The sequence below is a fragment of the Pan troglodytes genome, chromosome 2, assembly GCF_028858775.2.
Source record: "Pan troglodytes isolate AG18354 chromosome 2, NHGRI_mPanTro3-v2.0_pri, whole genome shotgun sequence".
Lineage (NCBI taxonomy): Eukaryota > Metazoa > Chordata > Mammalia > Primates > Hominidae > Pan > Pan troglodytes.
This window is the reverse complement of record NC_086015.1, coordinates 199859416-199880969: the sequence shown is the minus strand read 5'-3', so window position 1 is coordinate 199880969 and position 21554 is coordinate 199859416. Positions and strand designations below refer to the sequence as shown.

The 21554-nt window shown below is 41.0% G+C and overlaps 2 protein-coding genes, 1 non-coding gene and 1 pseudogene across 6 annotated transcripts in view; 3 read left to right on the top strand and 1 right to left on the bottom strand.

Annotated features, from left to right (window-relative positions):
- PIGX (phosphatidylinositol glycan anchor biosynthesis class X) overlaps positions 1 to 15810 on the bottom strand; it is a 22840-nt gene extending 7030 nt beyond the window's left edge. The window contains exons 1-3 of one of the 2 annotated variants that reach the window (XM_009447087.5): positions 15184 to 15810; positions 10893 to 10956; positions 5251 to 5392 (exon numbers count right to left, since the gene is read on the bottom strand). In XM_009447087.5, the coding sequence (XP_009445362.2) occupies positions 5251 to 5392; positions 10893 to 10945 (195 nt within the window). In that variant the 5' untranslated portion in view covers positions 10946 to 10956; positions 15184 to 15810. The other variant, XM_016940212.3, reaches the window with a different exon arrangement.
- On the top strand, positions 12543 to 12597 carry LOC112208804 (U7 small nuclear RNA; annotated as a pseudogene).
- On the top strand, positions 15569 to 21554 carry CEP19 (centrosomal protein 19). 3 transcript variants are annotated; one of them, XM_024355252.3, is made up of 4 exons: positions 15807 to 15899; positions 16092 to 16510; positions 19106 to 19305; positions 19920 to 21554. In XM_024355252.3, exons 3-4 carry the CDS (start codon positions 19164 to 19166, stop codon positions 20279 to 20281), a joined length of 504 nt encoding a protein of 167 aa, XP_024211020.1. In that variant the 5' UTR covers positions 15807 to 15899; positions 16092 to 16510; positions 19106 to 19163; the 3' UTR covers positions 20282 to 21554. The 3 variants fall into 3 exon arrangements, with proteins under 3 accessions (XP_009445363.1, XP_001165044.1, XP_024211020.1); XM_009447088.5 differs by lacking the exon at positions 16092 to 16510 and having other exon boundaries at positions 15569 to 15899; positions 19109 to 19305; XM_001165044.8 differs by lacking the exon at positions 16092 to 16510 and having other exon boundaries at positions 15588 to 15899.
- Positions 18869 to 18974, top strand: LOC112208736 (U6 spliceosomal RNA). The gene has a single exon (XR_002943312.1). It is a non-coding gene; the product is annotated as a U6 spliceosomal RNA (small nuclear RNA).

Below are 21554 nucleotides of genomic sequence, written 5' to 3'. Positions count from 1 at the left end.
ACAATTTCCATTCCCCTTCCATCCTCAATTTTAAGGAGAAAAACACAAGACCAATTTATGCTTAATAAAAGTCTGCTTACTAAAAAAAAACTGGGGAAATTATATTCTAGGGTACCAAATTTCCCCATAATAAAAATTATTCCTGTAATATTTTCTTATTAGTCTTTCCTTAGGTGACAAAATAGGTACCTAAGACAGAGAAATTTTGTGAATATAGCATTATTCAATAAGTACAAAAACTGTGACAAAAGGTTAAACCTGTATTGAGTTAAAATGATTGGTATCATTCTGACAATTTCCTGTTCTTCAGAGAAGCAAGTGAGATGGCCGTGAGTAAGAGCACTGCGGCCAGGAAGTCAAAGCAAAGGTCAGCACTCTTTCTAGAGACGGTATAAACAGTTAATGGAAAAAATAGTAAATGATTGCTTAAAATAATGTGGTAAAAACTATTTTATAGAAAAGTATAGTATTCTACACCAAAAGTGAAAATGTACATGTGGCAGAAATTAGACCTAAGTTATAACATGTATATTTATTTATTACACATATATCCACATATACATACATATTTATGTACACACACTCACATATATCCACATACACACACAGGCATTATATACGCGACCTATGTGTATATGTATGGATGTACACACACACACAACTTCTCTTTAGATTGTCCATGCAAAACCCTGGTATAACTCAGAGAAACAAACAGCATTAACTCCTTCCCATCACATCAAGCATCCTAACTTTCCTCTGACAGTGACACCAAGTGCTATGTTTTCTTTACATGTTGTTCCTTTTCAGTTAGTCACAGCAGGAACAGAACTCATTGGCAAAAGTCAAGGAATTATATCATCTCATGAGTCATAAGGGACTTTGGAAGTAATAAAATTAAACCACTGTCCCAACAAAGGTATTTTTCAGGTATACCGCCACTGCTTGAATACCTTCAGTGACTGGAAGGAAGCTCATTACTATAAGTCATCTCGATCTATCTACTGTTACAAGGTTATTTCTTTTTCATGAGTAGAAACTGTATGTACTAGCCTATAACATTTACCAGTTGTTTTTGCTTACAATGTCTGCAATAAATTTGTTCCTTATTCCACTAGGGATCCTTCAATTATCAGAAGGCAACCATAGCTGCCGCCATGAAGTCTTCTCCTGACAAGGGAAATGTTCACAGTTCTCCTGGGTTCTCATGACATGGTTTCCAAATCATTCATCACATTAGCTGCATTTGAAGTACTCATAGAGTATAGTAGCAATATTATCCTCTTTAGGCAAAATTTGCATTAGCTTTTTGGCAGCCTTATCTCACTATGCTTTATATGTACTACTATTTTATTTTATTTTTTGAGACGGACTCTCACTCTGTCACCCAGGCTGGAGTGCAGTGGCACAATCAGGGTGCACTGCAGCCTTGACCTCCTGGGCTCAAGTGATTCTCCTGCCTCATCCTCCCAAAGAGCTGGGATAATAGGCATGAGCTGCCTATTCTTTTTTTTACTTAGCCTCTTATTTTCTCTTTTTAAGAAAAGGTCTCACTCTGTCACCCTGGCTGGAGTGCAGTGGCATGATCATGGCTCACTGAAGTCTCAACCATCTAGGCTCGAGCAATCCTTCCACCTCAGCCTCCCAAGTAGCTGAGACTATAGACACACGCCACCATGCCTGGCTAATTTTTTGTATTTTTAGTAGAGATGATGTTAATTCTAACATCTGGGTCAATTCTGGATTGGTTTTAACTGATTGATTCACCTCCTCATTATAGGTCATTTTTCCCCCCATCCTTGCTTAGCTGCTAATTTATTATTACAGTCAAGAAATTGCTAATTTGATCTTGCTGGATATGTCTGTATTCCTATACATATTCTTGAGCTTTGTTTGGGATGCAGATAAGTTACTTAGAAACAGTTTGATATTTTTTTAAGGTTTTGTTTTTAAGATTTGTTATGCAGGACTAAAGCAATGTTCAGTTTGTGGCTAAGTATTCCCTGCTACTGAGTAAAAGTTCTCTGTTTTTCCATTGTTCAAGAAATTATAAGGCTTTTCTCAGTCTGGTTGCTGGGACTGTGTGAGTACCAGACACTGTTACCGCTCATTTTGTCAGATGGTTCTTTCCCTGGCATCAGGTAGTTTCCTAACATATACACACTGATAAATACTCAGCTACATACTTGAAAGGAACCTTCTGTTATTTCTGCAGTTCTGCCTCTATGACGTTCTCTCCCCTCTGGTACACCGTCCTGTGAATTCTAGTGACCTTGGCCTGCCCAGCATCTCAACTTTATCTCCTCAACTCAAAAAGTCCACTACGCTCTGCTTGAGTTTCTCCTCCCTGGATTAAGCCTGAAAATATTCTCAAGGAAATAAGCTGGATGACAGTAGGGCTCACCTTACTTACTTCCCTTCTCTCGGATATCTCTGCCCTTCATTGCCTGATATTCAATGACTTTTTTCATTATTTCATATATTTTGTCTATTTCTTGCTTGTTTCAAGTGAGAGACTAAATCTGTTACCTGTTCTCCACTTGACCAGAAGCAGAAGCCTTAATACTACATACTTTGAGTAAAACTTACGGTTTCAAAAAGTGTTTCCGTTTTGACCCACAAAACAGCAATTTTATACGTTTCAATCTAATATTATACTGCTTTCAAAGAATCTAAGAGACTTCTGATGAAAAAATATGTTTAATAACCCTACCTAAAAAAGTGAAATGAGGTTTATTTGATCTGCCTTATCCTTGGTGAACCTACTTAAGGCTTGCATTTATTTTCAAATTATTCACAAACCATCACAAACTCCTTACAAAGCATTTTGCTGGCACACCACTCATTTAATCTGGGCCCAGAGTTCCATTTGCTGCAGCCAAAAATTTTATTTCCTGGAGCAGAGTCAAGACATTAATCCAGGTATACAAGCATCAATCAGTCCCTACATATAAATTCCTTCTACCCAGTTACACTTATTATATAATAACACTTAGCATAACAAAGTTTCTCTGTACGAGGAATTGGGCCACAATCTCAACTAGGCAGAAGGAATATGTCAGGCATCAAATTCCATATATTTAAATGTCACAAATGTAACATCTGTTTTTCTAGAAGTTTCCAAAATAAAGAAGTAAATACACTTACAAGGCTTATAATTATGGATTAGAAGATTAGAAAGCAGAAAATCAAGATCAAGATAAACTTGTTAATCAATCTATAATGGCACTCTCTACCTGTACCCTTTTCTTCTAACAGTCAACCTTCAAACATCCAAATCTCATCCCCATCCAAAGATATGAATTTTTGGGTAACCCCCATCCAAAAAACTTTGATTTTCTTAGAACACGGTAAGTGATTTTATTAAGTAGATTTAAATATGATTCCAACCCATATCCTTACAAGCCAAAAACTGTGTTGAAATTTGAAATCTATTATTTTAAATTTGAATAGCCTCATTTAGAATTCATAATTCATTGAAGAAAAGAAATGAGATCCTTCTGGCCGGTGGCTCACACCTGTAATCCCAGCACTTTGGGAGGCCAAGGTGGGCAGATAACCTGAGGTCAGGAGTTCGAGATCAGCCAGGCCAACATTGTGAAACCCCACCTCTACTAAAAATACAAAAATTAGCCAGGCATGGTGGCATGCACCTGTAATCCTAGCTACTCGGGAGGCTGAGGCAGGAGAACTTGAACCTGGGAGGCAGAGGTTTCAGTGAGCCAAGATCGTGCCACCGCACTCCAGCCTAGGCAACAGAGACTCTGGTCTCAAAAAAAAAAAAAAAAAATTAAATTAAAAAAAAATGAGGTCCTTCCATAATTGTATGTGTATGTAAACTGTCATACATACACAAAAAACTGAGAACACACTTGCTGATTAGTGGTTGACACAGGCAGAATGTTATCATTGCATACCTTTTTATATCTACTCAATGAACCCATGAGAATGTAATTACTTATTCAAAAACAATTAAAATAAAATAAATGGATAAAGAAACTGGCCTAAACCACGATTAGAAATAAACTGCCATCATGAATAACTACAGATGCATCTATTTTACAGTTTTAAAAATTCGTAAGTAGATTATAATCTTATTAACTAAGACAGTGTCTCCCAAAATTTCTTAACAGAAATCACCTAGGTTACATATACCTACTGCGTACCCACAATAATTAAAAAAAAAAAAAAAAGAAATCATCTGGGTTCTTCAAACCAGATTTTGGGGCCCAATCTAGACCTACTGAATCAGGATTTCCCTGGAAGGCAATACTCTGTACAAAAGTGCCCCCAAGGAATTCTTACCAAAGTTGGGGAAACTTTTCTAACTACGGGGTAAGATTCAGGTCCAGCAAGGGCAACAACATTACAACTAGACAATCTTGGATCCATTTATTGGCTCTTCCAATTATCTATGTGATTTTGGATAAGTTACTTGGCCTCTTTGTGCCTCAGTTTCTTTTTTCTTTGAGACAAAGTCTCATTCTGTCACCCAGGCTGGAGTGCAATGATGCGATCTTGGCTCACTGCAACCTGCGCCTCCCAGGTTCAAGTGATTCTCCTGCCTCAACCTCCCAAGTAGCTGGGATTACAGGCGCCCACCACCACACCTGGCTAATTTTCGTATTTTTGTAGAAAAAGGGTTTCGCCATGTTGCCCAGGCTGGTTTCGAATTCCCAAGCTCAGGCAATCTGCCTGCCTTGGCCTCCCAAAGTGCTGGGATTACAAGCGTAAGACGCTGCGCCCAGCCCTCAGTTTCCCTATATATAAAATGGAGATTCCACCTCCAGGGTTGTTATAAAGATTAATTTATGTAAAGGGTGCAGGACACGATCTTTCTTTTTAAAAGAAAATGAAGATATCTGGCATATAGACATCTATTAAATATTAGTTTCTTCTCCTCACATATCAAACTTACCCAGATGTTGGGGTATATGTCATTCTCATTAACAAAGTTACTGTTGAGGCACTATTTATTAATCATTAATTTTCTCAAGACATACACATACACCCAGATAATTTTCTTAGTCACTGAACTATGAACCACCTTAAAAAGCATTTAACTAGCTCAGTTTAGTTGGCTTATTCCTGACAAGAGTCACTCACTTGTCAAAGACTATGCCCAGTCTATCTCTAAAAATGTCACTTTATACACTTTAACAAAATGAAAAGAAAACCTACTATTTTTCCTTAATCCAAACTACAGCACCCCTAAATTAATTTCTCTCCCAAAAAATCCCCTAATAACTGTACCTCTGTTATGTTTCTCTCTCGTAATGAAGCCAACTCATACGGATCCACATAAAGTCCTGCAGGAATGTCCTGTTTAATTAAGAGACGGCAGGTATGCAAGTCCTCAATGCTTTCCCCAAACTTCACTTTGATTAAAATGTCTCTGTAAGACAAGTACATTGAAAGTAAATCTCTTCATTCAACTGTTAAATGAGATAACATAACACTGTATTCCTACTAGTGAAAACACTGTATTTCAAAATTCATTTTCCAAAAGTAGATTATAAGGTCAAATGAAATATTTATAACATGTCAGAATCATCCATTAGATCTTTCATAATTCATGTCATAAGCCACTATAGCATTATTGTAAAAATAGACAAAGATCAATGAAAAGGAATGGAATCCAATAACATTCACACAATTTTCAATAAAGGTACCAACGTAATTTAATGGGAAAAGGATAGTCTTTTCAACAAATGGCACTGAAACAACTGGATATTTACACAGAAAAAAACAGGCCAGAGGGCAGGCATGGTGGCTCATGCCTATAATCCTAGCACTTTGGAAGGCTGAGGCAGGTGGACTGCCTGAGCTCAGGAATTCGAGACCAGCCTGGGTAACACAGTGAGACCTAGTCTCTACCAAAAATACAAAATTTAGCCGGGCATGGTGGCACATGCCTGTGGTCTAGCTACTCAGGAGGCTGAGGCAGGAGAATCTTTTGAGCCTGGGAGGTGGAGGGTGCAGTGAACCAAGATCATGCCCCTGTACTCCAGCCTGGGTGACAGAGCAAATCCCCATCTAAAAAAAAAGAAAAAAGAAAAAATAGGCTGGGGATGGTGGCTCATGCCTGTAATCCCAGCACTTTGGGAGGCTGGGATTCAAATGATGCAGGAGGATCATTTGAAGCCAGGAGTTTGAGACCAGCCTAAGCAATATGGAGAGACCCCTGTCTCTAAAAAAATTAAAAAATTAGCCAGACATGGTGATGTGTGCCTATAGTCCCAACTACAAGGGAGGGTGTGGTAGGAGAATCTTTTGAGCCCAGGAGGTCGAGGCTGCAGTGAGCTCTGATAGCGCCATTATATTCCAGCTTGGGGGACAGAGACAAGACCCTGTCTCAAGAAAAAAAAAAGAGAGAGAGAGAGAGAAGATATTTTTTAAAAAACTAAATGCAACTTTAAGAGATGAAGAATATAATTTCCGAAATAAAAACTTACCCAGATGTAATTAAAAGCCATTAGATGCTGAAGAAGAAAAGATCAGTGACTTGGAGACAGAGCAACAGAAACTATCCACACTGAAGCACAGAGAGGAAAAAAGACCAGGGAGAAAAAAGGAACCGCCTCCATGGCCTTTAAACAATATCAAGTAGTCTAGTATACATATATTTGGAGTTCCTAAAAAAGAGAAGAGAATGTAACAGAAAAAAAATGAAGATATAATGGCTGAACACTTTCTGAATTTCATAAAATTATAAGTCTACAAATCCAAGAAGCCAACCAACCCTAAGCAGGATAAATACAAAGAAAATCACATCAAGGCACATTATTATCCGGTCAATGGAAAACAATCTTAAAAGCTATCAATAATGATGGAGAGATTAACAAAGATAAGAATAAGCTAGAAGATAATGGAGCAACTTATTTAAAGTACTAAAAGAAAAGAGGCTGTTGATCTAGAATTTTATATCCAGGAGGAAAATCCTTCAAAAATAAAGGCAAAATAAAGATTCAGACAAACACAAACTAAGAGAATTTGTCACTGCAAGAAATGACAGAAAGTAAATGATACTAGATAGAAACATAAATCTATAAGAAAGAAGAGATCAGAAATGACAAGTATGTGGGGGAATATAAAAGACTTCTTTCTCATGTTTTAATTGCTTTCAAATATGATTGCTAGACAAATTGGAGCCCTTGAGCATCGCTGGTGGGAATGTAAAATGATGTGGCCACTACAGAAAACTCTATGACAATTTCTCAAAAAATTACAATAGAATTATGACATGATCCAGCAATTCCACTTCTGGGAATATGAAGCAGGCATTTAGGAGACAACCATAAATCCTGTTCACAACAGCTTTATTTGCAACAGCCAAAAGGCAGGAGCAACCAAAGTGCCCATCAACAATGAACAAATAAGCAAAATGTGGTACAAACATACAATGGAATCTTACTCAGCTTTAAAAAGAAGGGAAATTCTCACATACCCTAAAACATGAAGGAACTGTGAGAACATCATGCTATGTGAAATAAGCTTCACAAACATTATATGATTCCACTTATATGAGGTACCCAGAGGAATCAAATTAACAGAGACAAGCATGCTGGTTGCCAGGAGCTGGGAGGAGGAGGAAGGAGTAGTTATTGCTCAATAGGCAAGGAGTTTCAGTTGTACCAAACGAAGAGTTCCATAAATGAATGGTGGTGACGGTAGCACAATAACGTGAATGTACTTGATGCCACTGAATTGCGCACTTACAAGTCGTTAAAATTAGGCCGGGCGCAGTGGCTCACGCCTGTAATCCCCACACTTCGGGAGGCCGAAGCAGGCGGATCACGAGGTCAGGAGATGGAAACTAGCCTGGCCAACATGGTGAAATCCTGTCTCTACTAAAAATACAAAAATTAGCTGGGTGTGGTGGCGGGCGCCTGTAATCGGGAGGCTGAGGCAGAAGAATCACTTGAACCAGGGAGTCGGAAGTTGCAGTGAGCCGAGATCACGCCACGCACTCCAGCCTGGCAACAGAGCGAGACCCCATACCAAAAAAAAAAAAAGTTAAAATTGTAAATTTTATGTTATGGGTATTTTATCACAATTAAAATAAATAATGTGAAAAGTGACTGCTTAAAGAAAAACCACTAACAATATATTGTGGGGTTCATAACAGAAGTAAAAAATAAAGTAAAATATGTGATAACAACAGCATAGAAAAGAGAAGGAGATGAAGCTATCCTGATAAAACAGTATCTGTGACATGGAATAAAATTATTTGAAGGTAGACTGTGATAGGTAACGATTGCACATTGTAAACCCTAAAGCAACAAATTAAAAACAGAGAGGTATAGCTAATCATCCAAAAATTGAGATAAAATAGAATGCTTAATAAGTACTCAATTTAACCTAATGCTAAATGACGAGTTAATGGGTGCAGCACACCAACATGGCACACATATACATATGTAACAAACCTGCACATTGTACACATGTACCCTAGAACTTAAAGTATAATAATAAAAAAATAAAAAATAAATACTCAATTTACCCAAAATAAGGCAAGAAAAAAAGGAGAAGACTAGATGCAACAAAGAGAAAAACAAATAGATAAAAAAGTAGCTAGACAGATTTAAACCAGACCAACCATATTAATATTTACATTAAAAATAAATGGTGTAATCACTCCAATTAGAATGCAGAGACTGACAGATGGATAAAACAGCAACTCCTTTCACAAGGTCTTGGGATTTGGAAAGAAAAAAATTGGCCACCCTGAACTATATGCTATCTACAGGAAACACACTGAAGATAAAGACGATAAAAGTAAAAGGATAAAAAAGATATGCAAATATTAATAATAAATATGGGATGGCTATATTAATATTAGAATAAGGTGACTTCGGGACAAGGAATATTGTCAGTCATAAAGAAAGACATTACACAAAGATAAAAGGGTCAATTCATCCAATTCATCAAGAAATTATCAAGAGCATCAAGAACAATCCTAAATGTAGCACACACACACAAAAACAGAGCTTCATTGTTAAATTCTATTAAACATTAAAGGAATAAATAATACCAATGCTACACAAGCAGAAACTAGAGAAGAAAATGTTTCCCAAACTATTTTATAAGGCCAAGAATACCCAGACAGTGAAACCAGAATAAGGCATCACAACAGAGTCATGGGCCAGTAGCCTTCATGAACATACAAGTAAAAATACTAAGCAAGTTATTAGCAAAACAGATCCAGATATATTTCAAGAAGATAATATCGCATGACCAAGGAGTAGGTTCACCACTGGAAACATCAATGTACTTCATCATATTAACAGAATAAAATATAAAAATTGTATGATCCTCTCAAAACAGAGGAAGAAAAGGTATCTGACAAAATTTAACACCCAATCATGAAAGAAAACTCTCAGGAAACTAGAAACTTAAGATTAAGTCCTCAACTCATAAAAAGCTATCTACAAAAAGCCTAACACAAATATACTTCATGGTGAAATAACTGTACCCTTCCCCCTTTTTTTTTTTTTTTCAGACGGAGTCTTGCCTCGCTCTGTTGCCAGGCTGAAGTGCGGTGGCATAATCTCGGCTCACTGCAACCTCTGCCTCCCGGGTTCAAGCGATTCTACTGCCTCAGCCTCCTGAGTAGCTGGGATTACAGGCGCCCGCCACCACGCCTGGCTAATGTTTTGTATTTTTAGTAGAGACGGGGTTTCACCGTGTTTGCCAGGCTGGTCTCGAACTCCCGACCTCGTGATCCGGGGTCCTCGACCTCCCAAAGTGCTGGGATTACAGGCATGAGCCACCGCGCCCAACATAAAAAATTTTTAAAAAAATAAATGAATCAGAATTTACATATCAAGTATCTGAGAATCATTTCAAAATAATCACCTTGCAAAGCTTCAGTTTGGGCAAGTTTTCTTAAGGAACAGTTTCCACACCTTTTTACCAGACTTTTAAAGATCTTCAATATGGGCAAATATTCATCTTTTGAAGATAATTTCTTTTTTGGAAACAGCTTGGTCATTTAGAATCAACTGTAGTAAGACACAGTGATTTAGAGTAGTGTATCATAGCACTTGAGATGGCTTTGAAGTATAATAGTACTAAGCTAGAGTCAGAGCTCTACCACCCTAATTTCTACCAAATTATTTAAATTGTTTGAGCTCTACCTCCCTCATCTGAAAAATAAGAAAAAATCATCTATCTCATGCCACTGTGAAGATTAAATGGAATATTGTACATATAGGCACTAGTTGTATATATATAACAACCTCTGTATATGAGAGGGTGTGTGTAGGTTCTATACAAGTACTATGCCATTTGATATAGGGAACTTGAGCATCTGAGGACTTTGGTGTCCTCAGGGAAGGTCCAGGAGGAACCAATCCCCTCAGATACCAAGGGACAACTGTACGTGGTAAACAATACATACTTGTTTTCTTCTTTGCTCCACTCAGTTAATCATTATTTCAAAGTGTGAACCACATATGCCATCACTGAGTAACTTTGAGGAAGCAAGTGATTTTTCTTTTTTCTTTTTTTTTTTGAGACAGAGTCTCACCCTGTTGCCCAGGCTGGAGTGCAGTGGCATGATCTCGGCTCACCACAATCTCCACCTCCCGGGTTCAAGTGATTCTCCTGCCTCAGCCTCTGAAGTAGCTGGGACTACAGGTGTGTGTACCATCATGCCCAACTAATTTTTGTATTTTTAGTAGAGACAGGGTTTCACTATGTTGGCCAGGCTGGTATCAAACTCCTGACCTTGTGATCCGCCTGCCTCGGCCTCCCAAAGTGTTGGGATTACAGATGAGAGCCACCGCATCTGGCCTGATTTTTCAATTTATACAAATTTCAACCATCAATTTTTTGCTCTCAATTATATGACACGTTATTTTAATAGAAATAGAAATCAATGGGCAACTTACCTGTGGAAACCATCTTTCAAAACTTCTTGCCTCAAAATAATTTCAGAACACATGGCCCTTATGCCTATAAGAACCAAAAGATTTTTTTTTAAAAACAAAAGCACTGAATAAAATAATATTTAAATAATTATAAAAGAGTTATTTTAGTAGGCTTTACTTGCCTAGAAAATCTAACCAACCTAAAAACAAAAACTTTTAAAATTTAAGCAATTTGAAATATATATATAAATCTACTTCCAATATAGCACTGTGGTTAAGAACGGTGACTCTGGAGTTAGATTGCCTGATTTCAAATCCCAGTCTGTAACTTAACAGCTGTGTTAACTTTGGGCAAGATAGTTTAACTCTCTACTAGCTGTCGTAAGAGTTTAATGTAAGTAGAAGCACTTAGAACAGTAGTAAGAATACATATTAAGTGTTCTATGTAAGTGTTTGTTATTAATATTACTTTATTCAGGTGATCCCAAGATGCCAAAAAGGAACAGGATGGCTAAAGAGCCAGGAAATCTCCATTTTAATCCTTGTTCACTGAAACTGTGTATCAGATAGATACATACTGGCAACTTCTATATTCTAACATCCATGCCTACAAAACCAGGAAAATGGTACATTTATGCCTTGTGGAGGTGCTGGAAGCTTTAAAAAAAAAAAAAAAAGCAAAGCTGGAGGCACGTAAAGGTTCAACGGGTTCCACTGTAAACTTAGAATAAGCACAAATCTCAGTATACTGACTTCATCCAGATTCCAGACACTCAAGCTGTTACTCTGAGCCAGGTGTGCCAGCTCGCACTTGAGGTGGGAGGATTGCTTGAACCCAGGGGATGGGGGCTTCAGTGAGCTATGATTACACCACTGCACTCAAGCCTGAGTGACAGAGAGAGACCTTGTCTCTAAACACAAAAAAAAGAAAACAATTACTCAATGTAAGCATCTTAAAACTGAAAATTCAGTTACTATTGACCAGCAACTCTGCCAGGCATTTGCTATGGAACTTTGTCCCATTTCAAAAGCTGTAAATCTGTGGGAAGAACATTTAAAAAACACACACAAGCCTGGACAACATAGCAAGACTCCATCTCCATTAAGAAAAATACAAAAATTAGCTACTTAGGAGGCTGAGGTGGGAGCATGGCTTGAGTCCAGGAGGCAGAGGGAGGCTGCAGTGAGCAGAGATTGCACCACTGCACTCCAGCCTGGGTGACAAAGCCAGACCTTGTCTCAAAACAAACAAACAAACAAACCCCAAACACATACAGAAAACTATATATTATTTACATAATCCTGTTATTATCATTGAATATTGCTGAATCCATTAGATGTATTTCTGAAAAGATGCATTAAGAAAAATGATGTGAAGGTGAAACTATTTGAAGGAATGAAAAAAGAATAGAAAAAAATAACTGGTTAAATAATATCTAACATGCTAGATCCTCTACTTGGTGCTTTCATATGTGTTTTAACTTTCAAGATCTATAGCAAAAATAAGCACAATCACTGCCATTTGTTTGCAGGAGGAAACTTGAACTTCTAAAGCATTAGTAAATGGCCCTGGGTCATACAACTAACTACGTGACCGATTAGAAGAAAGGTTTGCCTGATTTTTAAAGCCTAAGATACTTCCACTTTCAACACTAAAATTGAATGAAATTTTAGTGTTACAGCTCTTTTAGAATTTGTCTAGTTACATTTCACTGAAAAATCTCCAGCCCTCAAAAAAGAAATTGTATTTGCTTTGGAGAAGCATATGATCTTTTCCTAAATAAACAAATCCCCAAATCCCATATGTATCTTGTACCAATCCAGATTTTTATTTGTTCTTTTTTTATTTTTATTTATTTATTTATTTATTTATTTTTTGAGACGGAGTCTCACTCTGTTGCCAGGCTGCACTGCAGTTGCACGATCTTGGCTCACTGCAACCTCTGCCTCCCGGGTTCAAGCAATTCTCCTGCCTCAGCCTCCAGAGTAGCTGGGACTACAGGCACGCGCCACCACGCCCGGCTAATTCTTGTATTTCTAGTAGAGATGGAGTTTCACCACGTTGGCCAGGCTGGTCTCGATCTCCTGATCTGCCCACCCTGGCCTTCCAAAATGCTGGGATTACAGGCATGGGCCACAGCGCCCAGCCGAGAGCAAGGCTCTGCCTCTTAAAAAAAAGAACAAACAGCCTGGGTGCAGTGACTCATGCCTGTAATCCCAGCACTTTGGGAGGGCGAGGCAGGCAGATCACAAGGTCAACAGTTTAAGACCAACATTGCCAACATGGTGAAACCCTGTCTTTACTAAAATACAAAAAATTAGCCGGGCGTCGTGGTGTGCCCCTGTAGTCCCAGCTACTTGGGAGGCTGAGGCAGGAGAATCGCTTGAACCTGGGAGGTGAAGGTTGCAATGAGCCGAGATTGCGCCACTGCACTCCGGCCTGGCAAGAGACTCCGTCTCAAAAAAAAAAAAAAAAAAAAGAGACAGGGCCTTACTCTGTCACACAAGCTGGAATGCAGTGGCATGATCACAGCTCACTGCAGCCTTGAACTTCTGAGCTCAAGCAATCCTCCCACATCGGCCTCCCAAGTAGCTAGGATTATAGGCCCACGCCACCACACCTGGCTACTTTTAAATTTTTTTGTAGAGACAGGATCTTGCTATGTTTTCCAGGCTGGTCTTGAACTCTTGGCCTCAAGCAATCCTTCCACCTCAGCCTCCCAATGTGTTAGAATTTCAGGTGTGAGCCACTGTGCCCAGCACAAATCCAGATTTTTCTTCATCCTGTTTAATTTTAATGAGGGTAGGGTGGGAAGTGAGGACTGCTATCCAACTATAAATTAAATTAGAAGAAAAATTATGAACAGGCTTAAATTCTATTGGTATGTACACCAGACAGCAGTTGATCATTGGGACCGGAGAAAGGCTAATTTACAAATAGTACGGCAAATACTAGAATGTCATGATTTTAAAGGCAAAAGTACCATTTTTAAAACGAATTTGTTGGATGTGAATTTACCTTCAACATTTTTCCTCTTAACTATTACTTTGATAGTGGTGAACTGGCTCTGGAAATTGACTCCTTTTTCCTTTTTTTTTTTGAGACAGAGTCTCCCTCTGTCACCCAGGCTGGAGTGCAATGGTGCGATCTCGGCTCACTGCAACCTCCGCCTCCCTAGTTCAAGCGATTCTCCTGCCTTAGCCTCCCGAGTAGCTGGGACTACAGGGGCACGCCATCATGCCCCGCTAATTTTGACCCCTTTTCAATTATAAAATGTTAATGTTGGAAGCCTCTACAGATTACCAAATCCAACTGTTTAAAAATTCTTCTGGCCGAGCATGGTGGTTCACACCTGTAATCCTGGCACTTTGGGAGGCTGAGGAGGGTGGACCACCTGAGGTCAGGAGTTCAAGACCAGCCTGACCAATATGGCGAAATCCCGTCTCTACTAAAAATACAAAAAATTAGCTGGGCATGGTGGCGGGCACCTGCAATAATCCCAGCTACTTGGGAGGCTGAAGCAGAAGAATTGCTTGAACTTGGAAAAGGCGGAGGTTGCAGTGAGCCGAGATCGCGCCATTGCACTGCAGCCTGGCAACAGAGTGAGACTCCATCTCAAAAAAAAAAATCTTCTTGGCCTCATAATCCTTTGTTTAGATAAACTTGAAAACCCAATATGTAAACACACAAGCAGAACTGCACTGATTGACAGATACTAAACGGATCTAAATGATACCAAGGATGACAGAAACATCCTCATTTTACAGATGGAGAAACTCGTCGGGTTTGTGCTTTCCTCCCATCAAACCTTACCCTTTATTGTAATTATTCCCGCACTTGCCCGTCTCAGTAGTACAAGCAGCTTGCCAACTACTACTTGCACGAACAACTAGCAGTTTGCCACGGAGTCCTATATTCAGTTTGGGGATTCTCAGGCCTCACAGGGCGCTAAGGCCTTGCCTGGCCCCTTGGTGATCAGAAGCTTCGTGCAGCTCAAGAGCATCCCAAGACGCTTGACGGCTGACTTTCCTTCTCAGAACTTTAGTAACAGGGCGGCCAGTCCAGCCTGGGAACCGCAGGGCCCGAGCCCGACTCTCCCGGAGACCCGGGATCCGCCGCAGAGCAAAGCGCACGGGAGGGAAGGAGGGCACACGGCTCTAGTGTCTGACCTCCTCCGGCTCGCCCTACTGATCTAGGTCCCGCGCCGGGTCCCCACATCCCCGCAACCCGCCGAGAGGCCCGGGAGCCGGGACCGCTCCCACGCTCTGGCCCCCAAGCCCCGCCCGCACTCCGCAGCCCCGCCCCCCTTACCCGCGTCAGAGCGCGCGGCGGTGAAGGCCCCGGCGGGCCCGCGCGTGAGCCCGGTCGCCGCCCCGAGGAGCAGCCAGGCGGCCGTCCGAACCGCCGCCACCCGAGCCGCCAGGACGCCGGAAGCCGGACGCCCGAGAGGGGCGCGCGGGGCCAGGTGCGGACGCAGGAAGGGGCCTGGCCGCCCGCAGCTCCTACCGCGCGCTGCCCCAGATTTATCGGCTGGGACCGAGTGCTGGGTGCGCGCGCCTAGCGCCGGCGGTTCCCAGCTGCCTGCAGCCCCGGCCCCCAAGAGTTCCCGCGCGGCGTGGGGCGGTCGTCCCCGCCCAGCTGTTCCTTGCTCCGCCCACCCGGGGGCGGGCGAGGAGCTGCGCACGCGCGGGGACGCGCGCCCGGCCTGTCGCTGTGGAAACCGCTAGGCCAGCGCTCGCCGGGACCTGGAATCCCTGTACGCCGAGGTGGGAGCCGGTGGACCGGTTCCCCAGCCGGCCCCCACCTCCGCTTCCCGGTGTTTGAGGGTTCGGGCCTCCCGCCGGGGAGTTCACCCCTCGGGCTCGTCAGTAGGGCTGTGGCTGTCGCCTCTTCCTGCAGCGCCAGGCTCCGCCCGGTCTCACAGTCGGCTTAGGTGCTTTGCGTGCACTGCGGTTGGGTGGAAAAACCCACTCCTGGTTGTTTAGACGTTGGCCTGCGGAAGATGTCATTTCTGTATTCCTCTAAGGGTAAGAAAGCCAGCCTTGCACTAGTGGAGACGTGAGTAGGGAGAGAATCGTCTACCCTTTGGGGACATTCGTACCCTTAGGTGCTGTGGGGCTTCCTAACAAGATTGTAGGCAGTTACTGATCTCTGGGGAGAGGAGTATTCGTGTCCAGGAAGAATAATTGGATAAACGTGCCGTCCTTCTTCCTAAACAGAGTGGAATCTGTAAGCAGGCCAAGAGAGCATCCAGGCGGCTTGGAGTGGAATAGAGGGCTCTAGAGCGGGTGTCTCAAAGAGGAAACAGAATGTATGTCAAAACATACTATCCAAAACTGAAAATAGCCGGGCAAGGTGGCTCACGCCTATAGCCCCAGCACTTTGGGCGAATCACCTGAGGTCAGGAGTTCGAGACCAGCCTGGCCAACATGGCGAAACCCCGTCTCTACTGAAAATACAAAGATTAGCTGGGCATGGTGGTAGGCACCTGTAATTCCAGCTACTCGGGAGGCTGAGGCACGAGAATCGCTTGAACCCAGGAGGCGGAGGTTGCAGCGAGGGGAGATCCTGCCACTGCACTGCAGCCTGGGCGACAGAGGGAGACTCTGTTTCAAAAGAAAAAAAACAACTGAAAATGGTAGTATAAGCATGTTTCTTAAGAAATGGAGAGAGAAATTTTGGAAGATATGCCTTTTAAAATTCAGTCTGGCTCCCTGTGAAGAGGAGTAGGGCCAAGGACGATAGTTTGTTGTTATAAGCCTCATAGTATTATTTTATATTCCAAATACAAACATTACTTTAGCAAAAATAAAAGTTAAATTTTAAAAAGAGAGTCTAGTAAAAAAAAAAAAAAAACTACATTATTTGAGTACCAACTGCATACATCTTTGACGAGTACAGCCATTGCTTCAGTGTGTGGAGTTTATATTGTGCCCCGTAGGTTGTAGTTTACTAACATCAAATTTTAGTTGTGTGAATTGGGAATAGTATTCGTTAAAAAAAAAAAAAAAGGCAAGAAAAGAGAAGGAAAAGAAGGAGAAATGGTGTGAGCTCATTGCATCAGATTAGAGGTAGAGCACAGTAATTTTTTCAAGTAGTTTTTTTTTGTTTTTTTTTTTTAAGAATAGGCGTATCATGCTTTGGAGAGGCCGTTGTGCAGTGGCACCATCTCAACTCACTGCAGCCCCAAACTCCTGGGTTCAGGCGATTCTCCCACCTTGGCCTTTGGTGTGGCTGGGACTACAGGTGCATGCTGCCATGCCTGGCCAATTTTTAAATTTTTTGTACAGACATGGTCATGGTCTCGCTGTGTTGCCCAGGCTGGTCTCAAACTCCTGGCCTCAAGGGATCTCCCCTCCTTGGCCTCCCAAAGTGTTGGGATTACAGGCCTGAGCCACCACACCTGCCTCCATCTTTTTGAGATGGAGTCTTGCTCTGTCACCCATGCTGGACTGCAGTGGTACCATCTCAGCTCACTGCGACCTCCGCCTCCCAGGTTCAAGTGATTCTCCTGCCTCGGCCTCTCGAGTAGCTGGGATTACAGGCACCTGCCACTATGTCCAGCTAATTTTTGTATTTTTAGTAGAGACGTGGTTTTCACCATGTTGGCCAGGCTGGTCTCGAACTCCTGACCTCAAGTGATCTGCCCACCTTGACCTCCCAAAGTGCTGGCTGGGGTGAGCCACTGTGCCTGGGCTTATATGTGATTAATTTTCTAAGAGTAAAAATTCTCATGCCCAACAATAAGTGGTGAATAATATGATTATAGTACATCCATAAAATAAAATTTAGCAGTCATATAAAATGTTACATTGTAGTAAAACATTTAATGACAAAATAATAATATATGTTGTTAAATTTGAACGTCAGGAAATAGCTTGTATGATAAGGTATGTATGAAACATACTATAAACTATATGCCTAGAAGAAAGACTGGACACAATCAAGGGTGATTATTTTCTATATGTTTCCCCTCTTCTTTGCCCCCAGTATTCTACAATGATGTGTATAATCACTGCTAAGTATTTTATAAAAAGTATGTTCCTAATAGTGATTCTCCAGCAGAACTGAGTTCACGAAGATATCATCACCCTATGCCACTTTACCTCAATGTTTCTTGACATTTACAAATCTTTCTGAGAATGTCATAGTCACATTGAAAGCAGTGCTTAGGGTTAAGTGTATTCTTTGGGCATTGAGGGTGGGGAAAGGAAGAGAGAATAGTAAGTATTCATCTACAAATAGCTGTTTCTTGTAGCTAGAAAATTATCATATAGTGAGAAACACAGGCCAAAATAAAAGCCCGGCAGACGTTACTGACTATTGTATATGAAGAAGCTGAGATATGTGATGTATATGATGTAGCTGCAGACGTTACTGACGTGTATATGAAGAAGCTGATTCTGCAGCAGGTCTGCTTTTTGATCAGGCTTCTAGACTGTAAATGCTTTCGAAACTGTACAGGGACCATCATGTTAATTCATAGCATTAAACAATGTATGGAATGCCCACTATGTTCCAGGTATTATGCTGAGATATTGTGGTGGAAAATGAATATGCCCCCACCCTCATGGAGCATATTGACCAGAAGGGAAGATAGATGATTAAATAAATAATGACAAAAAACTCTAGTAAAATAATTGGTAAAGTACAAAGGAGACAGTTCTGGATTGGTGAACCTCTCAGGACAAAATGATTAAGGTTAAAAAACTTACCTTATCATAGTACCTTGATACCGAGGATGCTCGATATGCCCTTTCTTAATTGATAAACAGTAAAGACCCTATAGGTCAGCTATTGGGCTGACTTAGGGGTTCATAGTCGATCTTCAGTAAGAGTGCAGTACACTAAGAGGTTCAAACTGGATTGCATCCCCAGATTCACATATGAACAAATCTATATCCTTGAAAAAACCAGATCTTAGGGATCCAACAGGTTGAAACTAACCCAGGGCCAAACTGAACTTTCAGGGCAGTTCTCAAAATAACTGAGCTTTGTGGTCGCTCCCGCGCACATACCCCACAATTGGAATGATACAGAGAGGATCAGCATGGCCCCTGCGCAAGGATGACACACGAATTCATGAAGCAGTCCGTATTTTAATTTTTAAAAAAATGAGTTTCACAGGCTGAGCGTGTGTGGCCAGAGCCGGACTAGAACCAGATCTTCTGGGGCAAAGGGGCGAGGGGAATGAATGACATTTATCCAACACCTAGTTGTTTTTTCCCTTTAGCAGGAAGTCATTATGCAACTTACACATATTCATCAGATTTCCTCTGACTTACCCGGACATGTACGTGGGAATGATGTGCACTGCCAAGAAATGTGGGATTAGGTTTCAGCCTCCAGCTATTATCTTAATCTATGAGAGTGAAATCAAGGGGAAAATTCGCCAGCGCATTATGCCAGTTCGAAACTTTTCAAAGTTTTCAGGTACCTCATGTCTTATCTTGCCTCCTGTCTTAAATATTCTCTAAATACAGGTTCACATCATGACTCTGTCAGGGACTGGATGTGTGACACTGGATGAATTACTTACTGTCAATGAGCTTCAGTTTCCTAATCTATAAAAGGGAATTGTAGTGTTTTTTTCCAATCTGATAATTAATAATCCTTTTGGGATTGCTGCCTAGGCTAAATGATATAGCATTATTCAATAATATTATTCCCTTCTCTCCTTCCAAATGTTTTTTATTTGTAGTCTTAATATTTTATTAATACCACTACTGCTATCTAAAAGCTATAATATCACTTTTCTTCTCAGACATATTCTCCAGTTGAAAGTGTTTAATATCTCTACAAAGTGATTTTTAAGTTAAAGAAGTCAAAACTGTATCTGTCCTTCTCCCACCACACTGAAAGCTCAATATAAAGGAATAGTTCTACAAAGTAATTCATTCCAATCAAGCCATTTAGCTACTTGACTATAATGGAGATAATGCTTTCAGGGTTCAGAGTTTTTGTTCTATTTTGGCTGTTGCAGTAGTTTGTGGCGTATATGATGTACGTGGTATGTATGTGGTATATAGTTTTCTTCTCTCTCCCAGATTGCACCAGAGCTGCTGAACAATTAAAGAATAATCCACGACACAAGAGTTACCTAGAACAAGTATCCCTGAGGCAGCTAGAGAAGCTATTCAGTTTTTTACGAGGTTACTTGTCGGGGCAGAGTTTGGCAGAAACAATGGAACAAATTCAACGGGAAACAACCATTGATCCTGAGGAAGACCTGAACAAACTAGATGACAAGGAGCTTGCCAAAAGAAAGAGCATCATGGATGAACTTTTTGAGAAAAATCAGAAGAAGAAGGATGATCCAAATTTTGTTTATGACATTGAGGTTGAATTTCCACAGGACGATCAACTGCAGTCCTGTGGCTGGGACACAGAGTCAGCTGATGAGTTCTGATACCAAACACTCAAAACATGCATTGGGCTAGCAGAATATCCATGTTTATTACCAGACTGGTTCTGGAAGAAGCTGTAAAGAATACTAAATATGTTGGGTTATAGGGGATTGACCATGTTACTTTTCAAAACCAGGACATTTAAAGCATCTACTATGTAGGTGCATGAGGAATATGGGAAAAACAGAATAAAGGAATCTGCCTTTAAGGAGCTTACAATCATGCCGGGCACGGTGGCTCACGCCTGTAATCCCAGCACTTTGGGAGGCCGAGGCGGGTGTATCACCTAAGGTCAAGAGTTCGAGACCAGCCTAGCCAACATGGTGAAACCTCGCCTCTACTAAAAATACAAAAATTAGCCGGGTGTGGTGGCGGGTGCCTGTAATCCCGGCTACTCAGGAGGCTGAGGCAGGAGATTCGCTTGAACCTGGGAGGCGGAGGTTGCAGTGAGCCGAGATCGCGCCATTGTACTCCAGCCTGGGCAATGAGCAAAACTCCATCTCAAAAGAAAAAAAAAAAAAAAAAAAGCTTACAATCTGACTGGAAGATGTCAAAACCTGTGAAAAGCTAATTAGCAGTATTAAGCAACACAAACATTAGCACCAAATGCATGATAAAGGCTAAAGAAGGCCAGAGCGTATATTACTGTAGAGTAGAATAGTAAGGGAAGACTTTGTCCTTTAGTAAAGAGGTAGGAGGTGGCCTGGCCCTTGAAATAGTAGTGTTTAGGTAGATGCTTGTGTAGGATTCCTGATAAGAGCAACTGAAAAGAAGGAGAGGGGAAGTAGTAAAGGGACAAGAAACAATTTTTTTTTTTTGAGGAACCATAAGCAAATTATAGTTTGACAAGACTGGGGGACATATATGGTTACCAGGGAATGACCTGTTATGTGTTATATCTTTATATTATTTATCTCTGGAAAAGAGTACCCTGCAAAATTCCCTACAGCTGCAAGCAGATGTCACTTGATGGACAGAGGGGGAATTCTGCCCCTCCGGTATCAGGAAATACATACTAAAGACATTGCGAAAGGCTGAACCTCTTCCCATAAATAAAAGGTTTGTTTGTAAAATGGGAAATCCACCCATAATAAATGAACAATAGGCACTGCCAGTTTAGGCCTGTTCATGAATGGATCTGCAAGAGACCATCTTCGTTTAACAACATTATCTGTGACTTGATACATTTATCCTTATTACAATATTGTTTAGTTGGTAGAAATTCTATGTTTTCTACAAGGAAATTGATGTTTATTAAATAAAACTGAAAATAAT